The sequence below is a fragment of the Citrus sinensis genome, chromosome 9, assembly GCF_022201045.2.
Source record: "Citrus sinensis cultivar Valencia sweet orange chromosome 9, DVS_A1.0, whole genome shotgun sequence".
In the NCBI taxonomy this organism is placed as follows: Eukaryota; Viridiplantae; Streptophyta; class Magnoliopsida; order Sapindales; family Rutaceae; genus Citrus; species Citrus sinensis.
This window is the reverse complement of record NC_068564.1, coordinates 2,699,586-2,714,678: the sequence shown is the minus strand read 5'-3', so window position 1 is coordinate 2,714,678 and position 15,093 is coordinate 2,699,586. Positions and strand designations below refer to the sequence as shown.

At 35.3% G+C, this 15,093-nt stretch overlaps 3 protein-coding genes across 7 annotated transcripts; 1 reads left to right on the top strand and 2 right to left on the bottom strand.

Annotated features, from left to right (window-relative positions):
- Positions 1-334: 334 nt before the first annotated feature.
- LOC102620223 (BAG family molecular chaperone regulator 1) lies at positions 335-2,551 on the bottom strand. The gene is made up of 4 exons (XM_006490266.4): positions 1,776-2,551; positions 1,406-1,662; positions 1,141-1,287; positions 335-1,048 (listed from the first exon to the last, which is right to left on the bottom strand). Exons 1-4 carry the CDS (start codon positions 2,005-2,007, stop codon positions 617-619), a joined length of 1,068 nt encoding a protein of 355 aa, XP_006490329.1. The 5' UTR covers positions 2,008-2,551; the 3' UTR covers positions 335-616.
- A 4,819-nt stretch (positions 2,552-7,370) lies between these two features.
- Positions 7,371-10,213, top strand: LOC102620963 (dihydrodipicolinate reductase-like protein CRR1, chloroplastic). Of its 4 annotated transcripts, none has more exons than XM_052434160.1 (10): positions 7,371-7,725; positions 7,808-7,930; positions 8,056-8,130; positions 8,223-8,288; positions 8,389-8,484; positions 8,623-8,739; positions 8,954-9,046; positions 9,405-9,506; positions 9,663-9,750; positions 9,846-10,213. In XM_052434160.1, exons 1-10 carry the CDS (start codon positions 7,615-7,617, stop codon positions 9,920-9,922), a joined length of 948 nt encoding a protein of 315 aa, XP_052290120.1. In that variant the 5' UTR covers positions 7,371-7,614; the 3' UTR covers positions 9,923-10,213. The 4 variants fall into 4 exon arrangements, with proteins under 4 accessions (XP_052290120.1, XP_052290121.1, XP_015389525.1 ...); XM_052434161.1 differs by having other exon boundaries at positions 7,804-7,930; XM_006490269.4 differs by having other exon boundaries at positions 7,373-7,725; positions 9,663-9,749; positions 9,850-10,213.
- LOC102620511 (hypothetical protein) lies at positions 8,221-13,282 on the bottom strand. 2 transcript variants are annotated; one of them, XM_006490267.4, is made up of 11 exons: positions 12,982-13,282; positions 12,769-12,881; positions 12,622-12,693; positions 12,200-12,343; positions 11,935-12,088; positions 10,822-11,013; positions 10,517-10,623; positions 9,818-10,075; positions 9,630-9,723; positions 8,906-9,012; positions 8,221-8,696 (listed from the first exon to the last, which is right to left on the bottom strand). In XM_006490267.4, the coding sequence occupies exons 1-7, from the start codon at positions 13,136-13,138 to the stop codon at positions 10,613-10,615; spliced, it is 843 nt and encodes a 280-aa protein (XP_006490330.1). In that variant the 5' UTR covers positions 13,139-13,282; the 3' UTR covers positions 8,221-8,696; positions 8,906-9,012; positions 9,630-9,723; positions 9,818-10,075; positions 10,517-10,612. The 2 variants fall into 2 exon arrangements, with proteins under 2 accessions (XP_006490330.1, XP_052290122.1); XM_052434162.1 differs by having other exon boundaries at positions 9,818-10,623.
- Positions 13,283-15,093: the final 1,811 nt, after the last annotated feature.

Below are 15,093 nucleotides of genomic sequence, written 5' to 3'. Positions count from 1 at the left end.
AAGTAATCATATGCTATTGAGACAACTCCATTTAAGTAAAGTTTAAACTGATCCACTTCTATCATTTTTCATCCCCTTCTTCTCTCTCCATGAATCATTGGAGGTGTTAGTTAATTGATTACCGAAATCTGATAAATTTAACACCTCTTTTTGTCAGTTTATAGCCCCCACAGGAAGCAAGGTATGCAGATTAATAATATTTCATCAACCAATTCTGTCTCATTATCTCATATAGCAGGATCACACAGAACAGCTCAATAAGGCCATTATTGAAGCTTTTGCTGCAACAGTTTTCATTTGAAAAATACACCTCTCCTTTCATCTGAATGCAAAATTAATCTACAAATAAATGTCTTCTCATAGACAAGTAGCATACAAATGAATCATAATACAACAAATGATGAAACAGATTGATTCAGTAGAGTATTCATAATAATGGCTATTGTAGTAACCCCGTTTATTCCTGATGAGTGAATGACAGATTAAAGGGGGTGCCAACAGAATCTAAATACAGAAAAGAATGATGATCAAGAACATATGACAAACCCAAATTGAGAAACAAACCGAAAAGCACATCCACACAGAGAAAAGGGGAAGCAAATATGTGGCTTAAGCCTTAATCAAAGAATTCCCAAGGGAACTTCGGTGGGCCTGAAGAATTATTATTATTGTTTGTGGCAGGATTGAATGTGGATGTGGATGATGAAGAGACCTGCATCAATCCCGGGCTTGAATCAAAAGTCTCCCATTTCGTGGTCACGACAACCGGTCCTGATGTCGAATGCGTTGTTGATTGTTGTTGTTGTTGTTGTTGCTGCTGCTGGTGGTACTGTTGCTGTATAGACAAGTTTTCAAAAGAATGTCTTGCTTGTTGCTCTTGAATTGATGCTAATACATGCCCATTAGAATGCCTTGGTGGCTGCTGCTGCGGCTGCTCTTGGATTGGTGCTAATCTTTGCCCATTTGAATGATGCTTATTGCTACTAGGCATAGAGTTTTTAATCTTTAACATGTCCAAAGTTTCAACATACTTTTGAACTCTTCTCACCTTCATCAACACAATCACTGGACTAGTAAGACTCCTAAAAACTTCTACAATCCAATTCAAATTAAATATATAAAATATTAAAAAAAAATTACCTGCATTTTTCTCTGTAGCTTCACATCTCCATCGGCCATAATACCATCCAACTTAAGTAACTGATTCATCAGCAATTCAATCAAATTGAGCACATCTTTCTCGGCCACTTTCCCACCTTTGGTGATTATTGATTCAAGAGCCGACACCTACCCAACATTCCAATTCCAATAAAAAATCAATCTAACAATACCCCCAAAAAAAACACACACACACACACACACACGTTTAAAGGATGGGGTCTAAAAAGTGGGGGGGGAAAGTCACCTGGCCGGCTAGGCGGTCAACTTCCAAGCTAATTTCGGAAATAGACTTAGAAGCCTTCTCCAATTTGGCATTCTTTCTCATCTCAAGCAACCGTTTCTCTTGGCTAATTGGGTCCTCAACAAGCACAAGTTTTGACTTGTCCTTCACCCCGACCACGTCGAGAAACGCCTTGGAATCCCTTTCTTTATCTTTATATATCAGCTTTTGATCCTCATGATGCAACCCCGTCGGCCCTGTTAACAATTTCTTCAACTCCCCTGCAATCATCAAAAATTCAAATAAATGAAAAAAAAACTTGTCAACTCCACTTTGACTTCCCAATTGCAAGCAACAAAGAAAGTGAGGACTCTTAGTATTATTATTAATTTACCAAATGTAGCTTGAGAGTTGATATGGATTTCGTGGTAAATAGAACCGTATTTGACCCGAACCCGAATTGTCGGTGGCGGGGCGGATGTCCGATCAGAATCCGGATTCCGCTTCTGTACAAGCATTCCACCGGGTCTGAGCTCCCACTCATGAGCTGCTGCCTCAGCTGAGCCGCCATTCATCGTCGCCATCGGTGACGGCCCTGTCGTTTTAGACGTCTTCATTCTCATCATTTTTTTTAATGACTCTTTAAATCTTCAAACTGATTTCCCCTTTTCCGTTACAGAACTGTAATCTTTGACTTGACGCAAATAAAGAAAAACAGGAAAAAAAGCAAAAACTCTTCAGTTTTTCAGATCTTTTGTGACAGACGATCTGTAACAGAAATCATAGATACCCAGTTGACGCAAAAGCTTCACAGTCCGCAGCATTACACACGAGAGAGAGAGAGAGAGTCTAAAATAATAATAATAATAATAATAATAAGCCGCCTCCTCAGATCTCTTGAGAGTCAACGTAATAAAAGTTGCCAAACAATGCTGTAACAGCGATTTTTCCCGAGAAAGTGACGGAAAAATAAATGGGAAGATGGGGATTTCAAAGTGAGAGAATTTTCTTCTCTGGAAATCTCTAGTGGGATGAAGAGAGAAAAAGGAGAAGGGTTAAAAATGAACATGAATATGAAAATAAAACGAGTGGACAGCTAACAGAGACTTCTTGTTGTGAGCTGAGAACAACACATATTATATAATTTATATTAATAAAAACTAAATCAATTTTACATAATTAATATTTATTTTTATTGTTTATAATAATACTAAAATAATAAAAAAAAGCATAAAAGAAAGGCAAGGAAGAAGCTACGATGCAAAAGCCGCCAAAGCTTCCGTTTAAAGGTTAAAAAAAAAGGTAACCAAAGGGGAAACTCGGGAGTTTGGTCTTTCACCAAACACGTGGGAATAATCAAGTACATAACGCTTCAAGTCAAAAAGTCCTGGCCACCAGTCGTTTGATTACACGTGTGGAATGGAAGGGTATTGTGGGGAATTCTCAGGGATCCAATCATTGTCTTGTTAATGATGAAGAGTAGTTCGCATAAAGAAGATCGGTAAGTTCTTACATGTGGCGGTTTCCGCCGATGGTGTATATGCCACGTAGAGTGTCTAGTCAAGGTTGTTTTTTTCCCTTGCTTCGCCGGAACCTTCTGAAAGATTGCTTCACTACGGTGACGTTTTCCCTGTCCACATGCTATAAATCTTTAATATTGAAAAAGTTTTTTTAGTGAAAAAAAAATAAGAATTTATCTATTTTTATAAAGGACTATTCAATAAAAGAAATAAAAGATGCAGATAAATCTTCTTTCTATACCCAATTTTTCTCAAGACAAGTATAAGAGGACTTGAAAAAAAAAAGAAAATTATTTCTGTTTGGGTTTCGCTGAATCGCTTTGTCTTTTATTACGAAAGCAAAATCGATAAAAAAAGGACTAAAGAGACATTTCACATTATTGAAAGAAAAAGACCACGTCAAGGCCTTGGTGAAAACCAAGTGAAATGGAACAGGGCTTTCGTCGGAGCACTGTAAACGCCACGTGGCATCGTCGATAACATCAAAGATCGTACCCAAAATCTAGGTCCCGCCTGTCTTTTTTATTTTTATTTTTTTCACTTTTATTCTTTCGTATATTTCCCTCACTTCATGACTCGACTTCACAAACAGCCACCGACACTCACACACGTGCAGATCGCGCGGGAGTTTTTGTCTCGCACGTGGCATGCTGCTGAGCCGTTGAACGAGCGCAGATCCCACGTGGGAGCCGTGCGGGGTGAGGTGGGATTGTCTGCATTACGCAATTGGATTGGGACCGTGCAACCTACTTGTAAGGCGGGCGGTCGTAATTGACTAATGGCCTAATGTGGGGGGGGAGGGGGGGTGGTTATGTCTAGAGACAATTAATTGATTAAATAATTGGGTGATGGATTAATTAATTAGTTGTGATTAATTTAGTAAATTTAGGGTTTCGAGCAGTTGGGTTTTTGGGACATGTTTGATGAGAGACAAGGTACCGACCAATTGGAATAATTTAATTTTGGAAATTACAAAGAGAATTTGCTTGCCTTGGGTTGCCCGCCACTGGTTTTATACAATTCCTGTGGGACTGGCCTTATATCACGCACGTGACTTTGCAATGGGGTTCACCTTCTTCATATATATTTTTTTCATTTAACTTGCATTTTCCCATAATACCATACGCATAAATCATAATACACACTGCTTCTCTCAAAATTTATTTATTTTTTGGGTAAAGGTTTTTAATACCAATGTCTAATGATAAAATTTTAATGTTGAAATATATTGTGTTGTTAATTTGAGTGTCGGTTGGATTTTTTCTCATTACAAGAGTAGATTCTCTTAATTTAAGATAGATTTTTTTTTTGGGGACAAAATCAAGAATTTCAAAACGTGTTATAATATCTGACTAAACATATTTGTATAAAAAGTAAATAGCTAGTCAATACAACAAGCAAAATATTTCTTCACTCAAATATATGTCGTGTCTTCGAAAACTCATTATTATTCCAAATGATAAAATAATCTTCTCTGCTTGAAATAAATGATCCCATAAATAAGAAAATAGGAGTGGCTAGATATTGATTTCCTTGACACAAATTATGGCCTTATAATGAATCAAACATCAAGATTATACTATCGTATATAAATTTAGATTCTCGATAGGCTAAAGTATTTTGTAATTTGATGATAATTCGAAAAGGACACATTGATTCAAGCAAGACATCCTTATCCCATGCCTTCATGGCTTCACTCCACTTTCTTGGAAAATAATAAAGCTAACTTCAAGTATAAATGAGAGAGACGTACTAATCGTACGTGGGGAGGAGAATCAAGAACGACAAGATGAAAATAGATCTCCACCATTCTACTTCTTGACATGTGCCGTGTCCTCTACTCATTTGAAGCTCTTAACAACTTCATTAATGGCTTCATGAGCACGTATATAGAATTTAATTGTTTATCGTCCAATTAAAATCGAATATTGTCACTGCCAAATGAAACCAAAAATGTACAAGCATTCAGGCCGAACTATAAGTTTGTACATCTAGTGTCTTAATGTATGCATTAATTCACTCTCTCTTTTTTTTTTTCTGAGGCCTTAATTTTATATTTATTGATCAATGTGTTTGGAATTTATTAAAATCAAGTGAGAATAATCTGGTTGCAATCTTATACGAAAGAGCAAAGAGTACCATTTTGTACGTTTCTTCACAAATGCCTCAATCTAAATAATAATGCTTTCCATAATTTCCTAAGGGTCAAATTAGGGTCGGTGGGAGGTCTCTTCAATCGCGATTCGTTAGTTTCTAAATCAAAATCGAAAATGAGAATCCAACAACTCAAACCAAAATTAATACGAAAGTTAAGAAGATATGCAAAAATTAAAATACGAAAGTTGAAAGGTGAACTGATTTCCAAAATCATTTTAAATATTTCTGATGCAACGTACTGGTTATCTATATTTATTTCTGCGAATGACTTGCCATCAGAGTAATCAGCTACCAAAATATTAAACTAAAACTGAAAATAAGAAATTCTCTCTTTTGACCCAGATAATATTTATTCTTTACGCACACCGGCTGGTAAATTAATAATTACATTAACCAAAATCTTCTTCTTACTAATAGTTGTCAGATAATGTCATATCCATCATTTTCAAGTTCATTATCAGAGTCAAGGTTTCATTTTTGAATCTCCATAAACCACATGTTCGCAGTAGGTCAAGATTTGTTTTTGAAACCGGATCCATGTGTCATAACAAGGAGCATGTTTAGACTTATTTTTAATATCCATGCTAGCTTTTGGATCAAACAGTTTTACTAACATGACACTCGAATCTTCATATGTAAACACAATTGGCCAAGTCTGTCTTTGAAATCAGATCCTTGTTTCACATTATGAAGCATGTTAAGGCTTATATCGTTAATTTTTGGATTAAACTGTTCCAATAGCATGACATGAATGCCCACGAGTTGATACTCGGCCACGTTTTACATGGAAGGGCTTGGCGAAACTTAGTTTTGGTACTGATGTTAGTTCTTGGGACAAAGAGTTTCGGCAACGGTTTGCATTGTTGACACTTGAGAGGGCATGAAAATGACAGAACAAGGTGCGTGGCTTTGGTCGATGGGTGCTGCATGCATGGTGACGGTGGGGGTGAGTACTTATGCTTAGCTTTAAGCATAGGCAAAGCCAAGCACATGGATTGCATACCGCACAAGGCAGCTCTTATTATTCACTTGGGAAATAAAGCAACACGCTTTGTTCTCTTCCCAGATCAATGATCAGCTTTGCTTGATTTTGACACATATCCTGCTGCCGCTAGTTGTCAACCGCACACTATATCAGCCCAGGACCACTCATTAAATTTCCCCTTACTAGTTCTTGAGTTTTATATTATTTTTGTTGTTGCTTTTTAATAATTCAGTATAAATAATACAACAAAAAAAATGCTGGTCCGACATTTTGATGAGCGAAATTATTAGGTGATATTGCTTTATAATCTATTTCGTCAACTCGATCTATTCATTATAGGACACAGTATACTCATCTGGTATGCATTGTTATATTATCTAAAGTTAACAACCTCCCTACTAGAATTTTTTTGAATTTTATTTATTTTTGTTTCTTTTAAATAATTAAGTACAAAAAAAAAAAAATTGGTCTAATTCCAACAACACAACTTTGCTCATATTTCGTAAGCGCAGAATGCACATTCATAGGTGACACCACCACTCATATTATGTGATAAGTAATGTTATCCTAAAATAAGTATTAATAATTGACCAAGTCAACTCCATTTACTGTATAAGACATGATAAAATTGCGTCGGTTGTGTTCTATAAGATGGTCATATAATATGGGTGACATCCTTCGCTAGAGTACTCATATAGAGTGAGCAATTACTTTACAGTTTACAGCCACCATAATAAACTATGATTGGAGGTGGGATTGGTGTGCTGTCTCTAATTGCGACACTTGGTCTAAATGCCACTTTTTGGTAGTAAGATGCATGTACATGATTGCTTCTGTTACTGTTGATTGATTTGTAATCTCCAATTGACGGTCACTATCCGCGTGGCCTGCCAGCTCATCATCAAGTGCAAATTTCTTGTTTTGGGCCAAGCTCAACTATGATTACGAATCTGTCCTTCAGATGCACAGTCAATTGATCAGAGCCACTTTTTCTGCATACTATTTTTTTTTTCCTGATCAATAATGTTACAAAGTCAATTAATCAGAGCCATACAGTGATGCGATCATGCGAATGATTGATAATAGTATTTACTATGAATGTTTATATTGTTATATTTTTTTTTTTAAAAAAAAGAGAGATTTTCAATTTGTCATTGTCAATTTATTTGTTGAAATTAATGACACCATCTCTTATAGTCCATTCCAAAATTTTCATGTATGGACCATTTGATCTTAAAGTTGCTTTAATAATGTGACTCTGGGCACGATTGAAAAAGCTATGATGAAGAGAAATTGCATGAGAATCCAAAACTCATGCCAATAGTTCATAAAAATTATTGGGCCATGCATTATTATATACAAACTTGATGTTAAGACAAAACCGAATTGTTACATTTTTCTCTCTACTCCTATCGCACATGCTGACATGCATGTCATTGTCTCAAAAATCCCCTCCAACCAAGGCATATCAAAGCAAAAACCTTATCCTCTATCGTAAAGCATATGGTAAAAGAAAGCTTATCAACAAGAAGCATTAACCCAATTGAGCTTGTAGATAATTTCGAGTAGCCATGGCAACTTTGGGCTGCCAATTTCATTGCAGAATGCATCACATTTCTCAAAATGTTAAAGCCAAGCGTTTCATTTCTTGCTCAACGAATCCCCCACAAAGTAATATTAAGGTAACTATTGGGTTCCTTTTCCAACAAGTTTTTCTTCGTACAAATACCTAAAGGGGAATTAATCTCTCTCTTGTAAAGATAGGTTATTATAAATGGAGCAGTGAAAGAAATAGGACGAGCAGCAGTAATTGCCGTCACGAAAGCCAGAGGGATGGAGGTTGCTGGCGCCATCGATTCCCATTCTGTAGGAGAAGATATTGGAATGGTATTGAGTTCATATCACTTTTTAACTATTTATTTCCCCTGTATTCTGAAGAATACTAATCCAAGAACATTAGTATGACAATGATAATTCTCTTTTCTATCGTTTTGTCGCACCTTCCTTCATAGGTGTGTGATATGGAGCAGCCTCTGGAAATTCCTGTAATGAGTGACCTCACAATGGTATTAGGTTCCATATCTCAGGTAACATTCCTTTACGTTTGCCTCTCTTTCACAAAACTCGAAATCTTACAAACCTTTGGTTTCTGATACACTTGTTGATGGGATTCTGGCAGTCAAAAGCAAGAGCAGTCGTCATTGATTTCACAGATGCTTCAACAGTTTATGACAATGTGAAACAGGTTTGATATCCATGAGAACATATTATCCTTAACTCATGTTCCTAAAGCAACCGTAAATTCACTATTTGAGACTTTCTTTCTGCATACAATCAATTACCAGGCAACAGCATTTGGAATGAGAAGCGTGGTTTACGTGCCACACATTCAGCTGGAGACAGTTTCAGCATTATCTGCATTCTGTGACAAGGCCAGCATGGTGAGCACAGGGTGAGAGCTTATTTACATTTGAATGTCCTTTTTGTTTATCCTGCAGTAGTCCGGCAACTGTCGTATCTAAATTACAATGATTTAGATCAAATTACTCCCGCATTTCATTTGGTTGCATTCTCGACAGGGATGTCTTATTGCACCAACTCTCTCAATAGGATCTATTCTTCTCCAGCAAGCCGCCATTTCTGCCTCCTTCCACTACAAGAATGTGGAAATTGTAGAATCAAGGCCAAATGCAAGAGTAAGATATATGACTAGAACTTTAATTTCCATGCAGGTCTGTCTGAGGCACATTTACTTATATCCAAAGTTCCAAAATAACAATAGTTTCCACACTAAGAGAAAACTAAAGATTGCCAGTAGCATTATCGGCGTGGGTGAGATATTAATTTTAAGTAAAATCTTACCCAGCGCACAAAAGAATTGACGAAGACAAAATCGTCTTTAATGATCAGGATTTTCCATCACCAGATGCAACTCAAATCGCCAACAACCTCTCCAACCTTGGTCAGATCTACAACAGAGAAGATATTTCAACAGACGTGAAAGTAAGTTGACATTTTAAATCACAGCATGTCAGCACCACATTGATATTAAACATGAGGCCTTTTCTTTAAACTTTAGTTTTTCCTTTCTGCTCAATAAGCTTACTAAAAGACTCGGGTTTCAGGACTTCACATTAGATACTTTCATGAGCAGTGAGTCAACTAGCTTCCTAACAGAGTTAACTAAACTTAAAGGATAACACCATATTAATCGCAGAAAACAGAAAAGTCAAAGATAAATTCATTGACAATGGATTATATCATTACAAGATTTAACAGAAGAAGATATAATTTGAAGCTTCGAATACTGCTCTAGAGAACAATAATTTGTGATGACTCATTTTTCATGTTCCCCTCCCAGGCAAGGGGTCAAGTCCTGGGAGAAGATGGAGTTCGTGTGCACAGTATGGTCCTTCCAGGGCTTCCATCTAGTACAACGGTTTACTTTTCTAGGCCAGGAGAGGTAGTTTTTTCTTTTTCTTTTTCTTTTTTTTTATTTTTTTATTTTTTTATTTTTTTATTTTTTTATTTTTTTATTTTTTTAAACTTTTTAGAAGTAGAAGAAACCTAGATTTGAATATTTTACCTCTGTCTGATCCCTTAGTGATGCTGGCCACAGGTATACTCCATCAAACATGATATCACAGATGTGCAGAGTCTCATGCCCGGCCTGATCTTGGCTATAAGAAAGGTCGTGCATCTTAAGGTAACCAATCACATAATATTTCAAACAGTCTGCATCAACTAATCACAAAATAAAACAACTCTTATTACCTTTTTTTTTCTTTTTCCTTTTTTTGGGGCAGAATCTGGTGTATGGTTTGGAAAAGTTCTTGTAGGGACCCAAACTGCTCTTTGACATCCTTTGTATACTGTTAAACCAAGTTATTGAATTTATAGAGGATGCACATCATGGTTTACTGGGCAGAACCAGTTAATGACTTTGGAGAAATTTTGTTGACACAAGTATTATTCAATCTCCACAATGTACAACGTAAGCCTTGAAATGATTCAAGGGCGATACATATCGTCCTGCAGACATATTTGACGGAGGAAGCTTATGTAAAAAAATGAGAAGGAAAAGGCATTTTCAATCATTTTCTTTCACTACAAAATGTAATTTGATGAATTTTCATGGGATATAATAGTTGCTAAGTTTGGGTTAAAGAAGGCTTCTTTTCTTTCAGATATTACATAAATATTTCCATATGAACAAGGTAAAAATGTTCCAGCCAATACTGACAGATGATATTCTTGAAATAATTTTATTCTCAACAAAGAAGGTGAAAAAACATGTGGCAATAGTTACTGATCATTCCTATTTATAGAAGTTGTCAACAAAACCATGACACCAAAATTTTGGGGACAAAAACATTTTCCAACATCTACTTATAAGCATTATGGGTAAACCTTTCCACCTGGCCATGCCAGTAACATATGTGTTCAAACTACAATAAGAAACATTTCACTCACTTTGAGGCAGTGGAACTTTAAGAGCGCATAATATAACTTCCATGATTGAATTATTCCACTCTTGCATTCCGATCAAGCAAGTCATGCACCACAGCTTCAACGCAGATCTACAACACAATGTAAATGAACAAAAGGGATGGTGGACTTGCTCATTGTATTAAACAAGAAACAAAATTTTATCTAAACTGGAAACCCAATATCAACGAAAAAAAAGAAGAAATATATAGCAGGATTTGAACTGTATCTCTAACTAATTAAAAGACACAACTGCCAATTTCATTTCAAATCTATCCAGATGCTCTTACCTCTGAACTTGTTTGAAACTGCTTTGATCCAGGCTCTATCTTTATGGCTATAAGCATACGTCATGCTTGAAGCCAATAGTACAAACCCTTCAATCTTTTCCACCTCAACAGCACTAGGATTTGGAGCTTGTATCACGGGCTGAACAAAGACAGAACAAGTCCCCTTTGGGAGCATCTCCCACTGTCCAGCATCTGTGACATTGATCAAACTTTCATATTGATAAACAATTAGAGAACCATAGAATATGACTATGATTTTAAGCGTTCAGAAAGAAAGCATCAATATTCATAACAAACAAATTTGAAATGGAATGGAATAAAATCTTGCATAGATACTAACATATGATCAGGAAAGGTCACTCTTCTGCTGCTAACCAAACAAAACTACAACCATACAGTTGTATTGCTTTAGTAATTTGACAATCAAATCTCAACAATACAAAGAAAGTTGGACAATGACAATGATTCTTCATCGTGCAAGTTCAGCTGTGAATCTAATCTATGCCACAGATGAGTAAATAAGTCAATAACCATATAAAAGGACTGGTCTGAAGGAACACAAGGGAGTCCATAACGAAACATAATTATAGAACCATCTATTTCCAGGCTCAGTTTCTGTCCACTCCAAAACCTAAGTAATAGTATCATAAATATACTAATGGAATCTTCTTACACTACAAATGTTTGCAATGCATATGCCTCAAACAACTGCAAGCTGATATATTACCAGCAGGCTAACCAGCATCTGGAAGCTTTGACATCTGTTTGGCTAGGTTAAAAAGAAAAAAAGGTTCTCCCTTCAAGCCACTAAACCAGAATTGACCTGAAGGCCCCTTAACCATAATGTAAATGTATTATTAATGATGGGCACAATCATAGAGAAAGTCAATACCAAGTGCCCCTTTGGTAAGGCTTCTCTACTGGCCACAAGACCCACAACTTAATGCCAAAAACTCTTTTTAATTTTTTCACCCTTGTTTAGATGTAATTGAAAGAGATTGAGAAATTCTAGAATCCCTAAAAGTTGTTAAGAAGATAATTATGGTGCATATGAAAAGATAAGCACTTCATACGTACGATTGTTTTTATCTACAGAACAGGCTTATTATTTACCTGCACTCTGAGGAAAATAAAGGCTGTCCTTCAAATCAGAAAGGCCAATATTTTCAATCTGTCTCTCAAACCATTCAAGTAATTGAGTTTTTGATGCACCATCTGGTGTTTGCCAGTAGCCACGTACGCATAACTCACCTCGAATCGATATCAACTGGAAATTTTAGACAACTAACAGTTTATAAAAGTTTGACATCGATCAAGAATTTAAAAAAAAAAAGCAACTGTAAGAACTTTGTATTAAACGGTTAGTTTGAGAAGATACCACAGATATGGAGTTTGTGTTACGCAATAAAACATATGTTGCCCAAGCCAGATTCTCCTTTAAAGCATCAGAAATATTTTGCGACATGACGAATATTTGCTCGCCACTTTCCGGAAGAGATTTCTGACTTACTGGACTCGCACCCTGCTTGATTTCCCACACCATCACATCATATGAACAAAAAAGTGAGCACCAGATGCAAGCACACATATATTTGTAACTACTGTGCTTCTCCGTTCTGCTTTAATTTGAAAGCATAATGTGTTTCATAAACACACAATTTTCCTTTGCAGCTAATGTTTACTAATCACTGATATCTTTATACTAGACAGCTGGTTATTTCGTTAATATATTAAACAGCGACCATTAAATGTTCAAATTCATGAAGAAACTGCAAATAAACAGCAAGAGAAAAAAGTTACCTTGAGGAATTTACCGAGGTAAGGCAGGGTGACAGAGAATGCAGCCAAAGAAAGACCTAGAACTTCCGATCTCTGTGATCAAAGAATCAAATTAAATTACCAAAAACAAATCCAATTAAACCAAAAAAAAAATTGCTAATTGCTAACCAGCTGTGCTGACGTGACGGAATTTGAAAACGCGAAGTGATTCAATACAATAAGCGAGCCGAAGCCGTAGCCGATCCATCTCGGTAAATACGACTCGTCGAATCCAGGTATACCTGCAACCAAACAGAAGTATTCGATTTTAACTTTAACAAGAAGAGCAAAAGTTTGTAGATGCAAATTGCGCGAGTGAGTGACAGCGTGTGTTTGTGTTACCGAATGTGAAGCGAAGAACGGAGAGATTGAGCTGCTGTTCTTCTTGTTGTGAATTGTCGAGGCGAGCACAGATTGAAAATGATTTTCTGGTGGTTTTGGCACAAGAATGAGAGGGAATTTTCAACTGCATTAACGAATTGTACGGGAGGATGCTCATTTCGGTTTAGTCTTTGTTTGGGAGTTTTGGGAGGATTAACAAAAATTTGGCTGATTAGAGCAGACCGTGTTGGTGCTGCCGCTCTATCCGGCCTGGATAGGCTGCCGTAACTTGGTAACAAATAGAAACTCCGAATTCAAAAATAGAATTTTTTTTTTTTTTTTGTCCTGTATGTTATAAAATAGAGTAACGATATAATCTCATTTATAAATTTATTTTATATAAATTAAAGTGATATTAATTTATCAATTAAATTAAATATTTTTTAATTTATATAATTTATTTTTATTTAACTAATAAATAAATAATATATTAATTTATATAAAATAAATTTATACAAAAATTTATAATTATATCACCATTTTATAAAATAACTTTTACTTAAAAAAAAAATTGACATGCATTGGAATCGATTGGGTTAGGCAGCTATTGAGCCCATGGGCGAGGCCGGTCCAAGATTAATGAGATGCCATGGCGGGTTGGTCTTTTTGGCTAATCGACCCGCTGAGTTTAATGAAACTGGAAACCGGTGGGTCACTGTTTTGCTTAGCCAACAGGACCAACAATACCGTGGTTTTTGCTGGTTATTTGAGCGTTCTAATTCGTTGCACGTGTGTACTCACCGATTCAAACAATGTTTTATAGTTTGGATCAGCTAACAAAAAATATTCTTGTTTTTTTTCGGATTTTTTATTTTATTTTTTTAGTTAAACGATAAGATTGTCCTAAATTGCCAGTAGATTTTTATGAATGGTTTAGACCAACAGAAATGTTAGTATTTTTTATTTATTTGAAGATTTCTGTTATAACAAGATTTTTGTAATGAGTAGTGTTAGGTTTATCATAATATTTAAGTTTTAATTTGAATTTCAATTAATGTAGTATTCATTTATTAAATAATAATTAATTTATTTTACAAGTTATAAAATTTATCATCTAATAGATGAGTGATACATTATAATAGACTTCAAATATTAGAATTCTAACATTATTATCTTACAAGTTAAATTATAAAATAGCCAAACCCGAAAATGTTAATTAAATGGGTCGGCATATATTTCAGTCAGATCGTGGGGTACCGTTAAAATCTTTTCTAATGTTAAATCATGTGAGTAAAGAAGTATTAAAACTTTAAATTAAAGTAGCTCTCATGAGAAAAGTTGTTACATTCCTTAATCAACAAACATACATGATAAAGATACACAATAAAGTTAAACACAATCACATTCTAGAAACTTTAGATTTCTTTATTAAGCAAACAACGGTGACAAGATTATTTTTATAATCTCAATGGAAATACTACGGTGTGTTTATCTTATAGGACTATACTAGTTGCCACCACATGATCTAACAATCTGTATGAATAAAAATTGACAGTCATGTAACCTTCACGTTGTTTTTAGAATTTTGATGAGGTCAATCGACGGTTAAGATAAAGTCAATCAAATGTAATTACGGGCCATATCGAGCTTTGTGCCTGTGCACGACCAGACGATAACGTTCCCATTTGGCGTCAGGAAAGTTTATAATTAGATGTTCTTCGTGATTCCGTAAATTATATAATTTATTAAAGTTTCGAGATGCCAAGTTCGGCCGTTATTAATTAAATAACTAAACGTGCATAATTAATTAAAATTCAAGGAACAGGGACTCACGGTGGTCAACGTTAGTGGTGCAGAGAAGAGCATCAAGTCAAATGTGGTTAGTGGAGCAATTATCAGCAACTTATATATATTGTTAATGTTACTAGAGATAATAAATAAATAATCACTAGAAATAAAATACTATTAAGTGTGAATTTCAACACAATATTTTTTTGGTAAAGTAAAAAAAATTAAAATAATAAATAATGGAACGATATATACAAGTGATTTTGTGAATGCTATATTACAAGTGATTATAAAAAATTAAAATCAATTAGATCAAAACTGTTTTTGGTTATTTAAATTGTCTTA

Excerpts from the sequence above, each read along its gene's own strand:
- LOC102620223 (XM_006490266.4), bottom strand. The coding sequence starts at position 2,007 with ATGATGAGAATGAAGACGTCTAAAACGACAGGGCCGTCACCGATGGCG. Across the intron at positions 1,663-1,775 it reads CAACTCTCAAGCTACATTTG|GGGAGTTGAAGAAATTGTTA; the intron begins GTAAATTAATAA and ends TGATGATTGCAG. Across the intron at positions 1,288-1,405 it reads TTGACCGCCTAGCCGGCCAG|GTGTCGGCTCTTGAATCAAT; the intron begins GTGACTTTCCCC and ends AATGTTGGGTAG.
- LOC102620963 (XM_052434160.1), top strand. The coding sequence starts at position 7,615 with ATGGCAACTTTGGGCTGCCAATTTCATTGCAGAATGCATCACATTTCT. Across the intron at positions 8,485-8,622 it reads TCTGTGACAAGGCCAGCATG|GGATGTCTTATTGCACCAAC; the intron begins GTGAGCACAGGG and ends CATTCTCGACAG. Across the intron at positions 9,751-9,845 it reads AAAGGTCGTGCATCTTAAGG|GCAGAATCTGGTGTATGGTT; the intron begins TAACCAATCACA and ends CCTTTTTTTGGG.
- LOC102620511 (XM_052434162.1), bottom strand. The coding sequence starts at position 13,138 with ATGAGCATCCTCCCGTACAATTCGTTAATGCAGTTGAAAATTCCCTCT. Across the intron at positions 12,344-12,621 it reads ACCTCGGTAAATTCCTCAAG|GGTGCGAGTCCAGTAAGTCA; the intron begins GTAACTTTTTTC and ends GAAATCAAGCAG. Across the intron at positions 11,014-11,934 it reads TTATTTTCCTCAGAGTGCAG|ATGCTGGACAGTGGGAGATG; the intron begins GTAAATAATAAG and ends TCAATGTCACAG.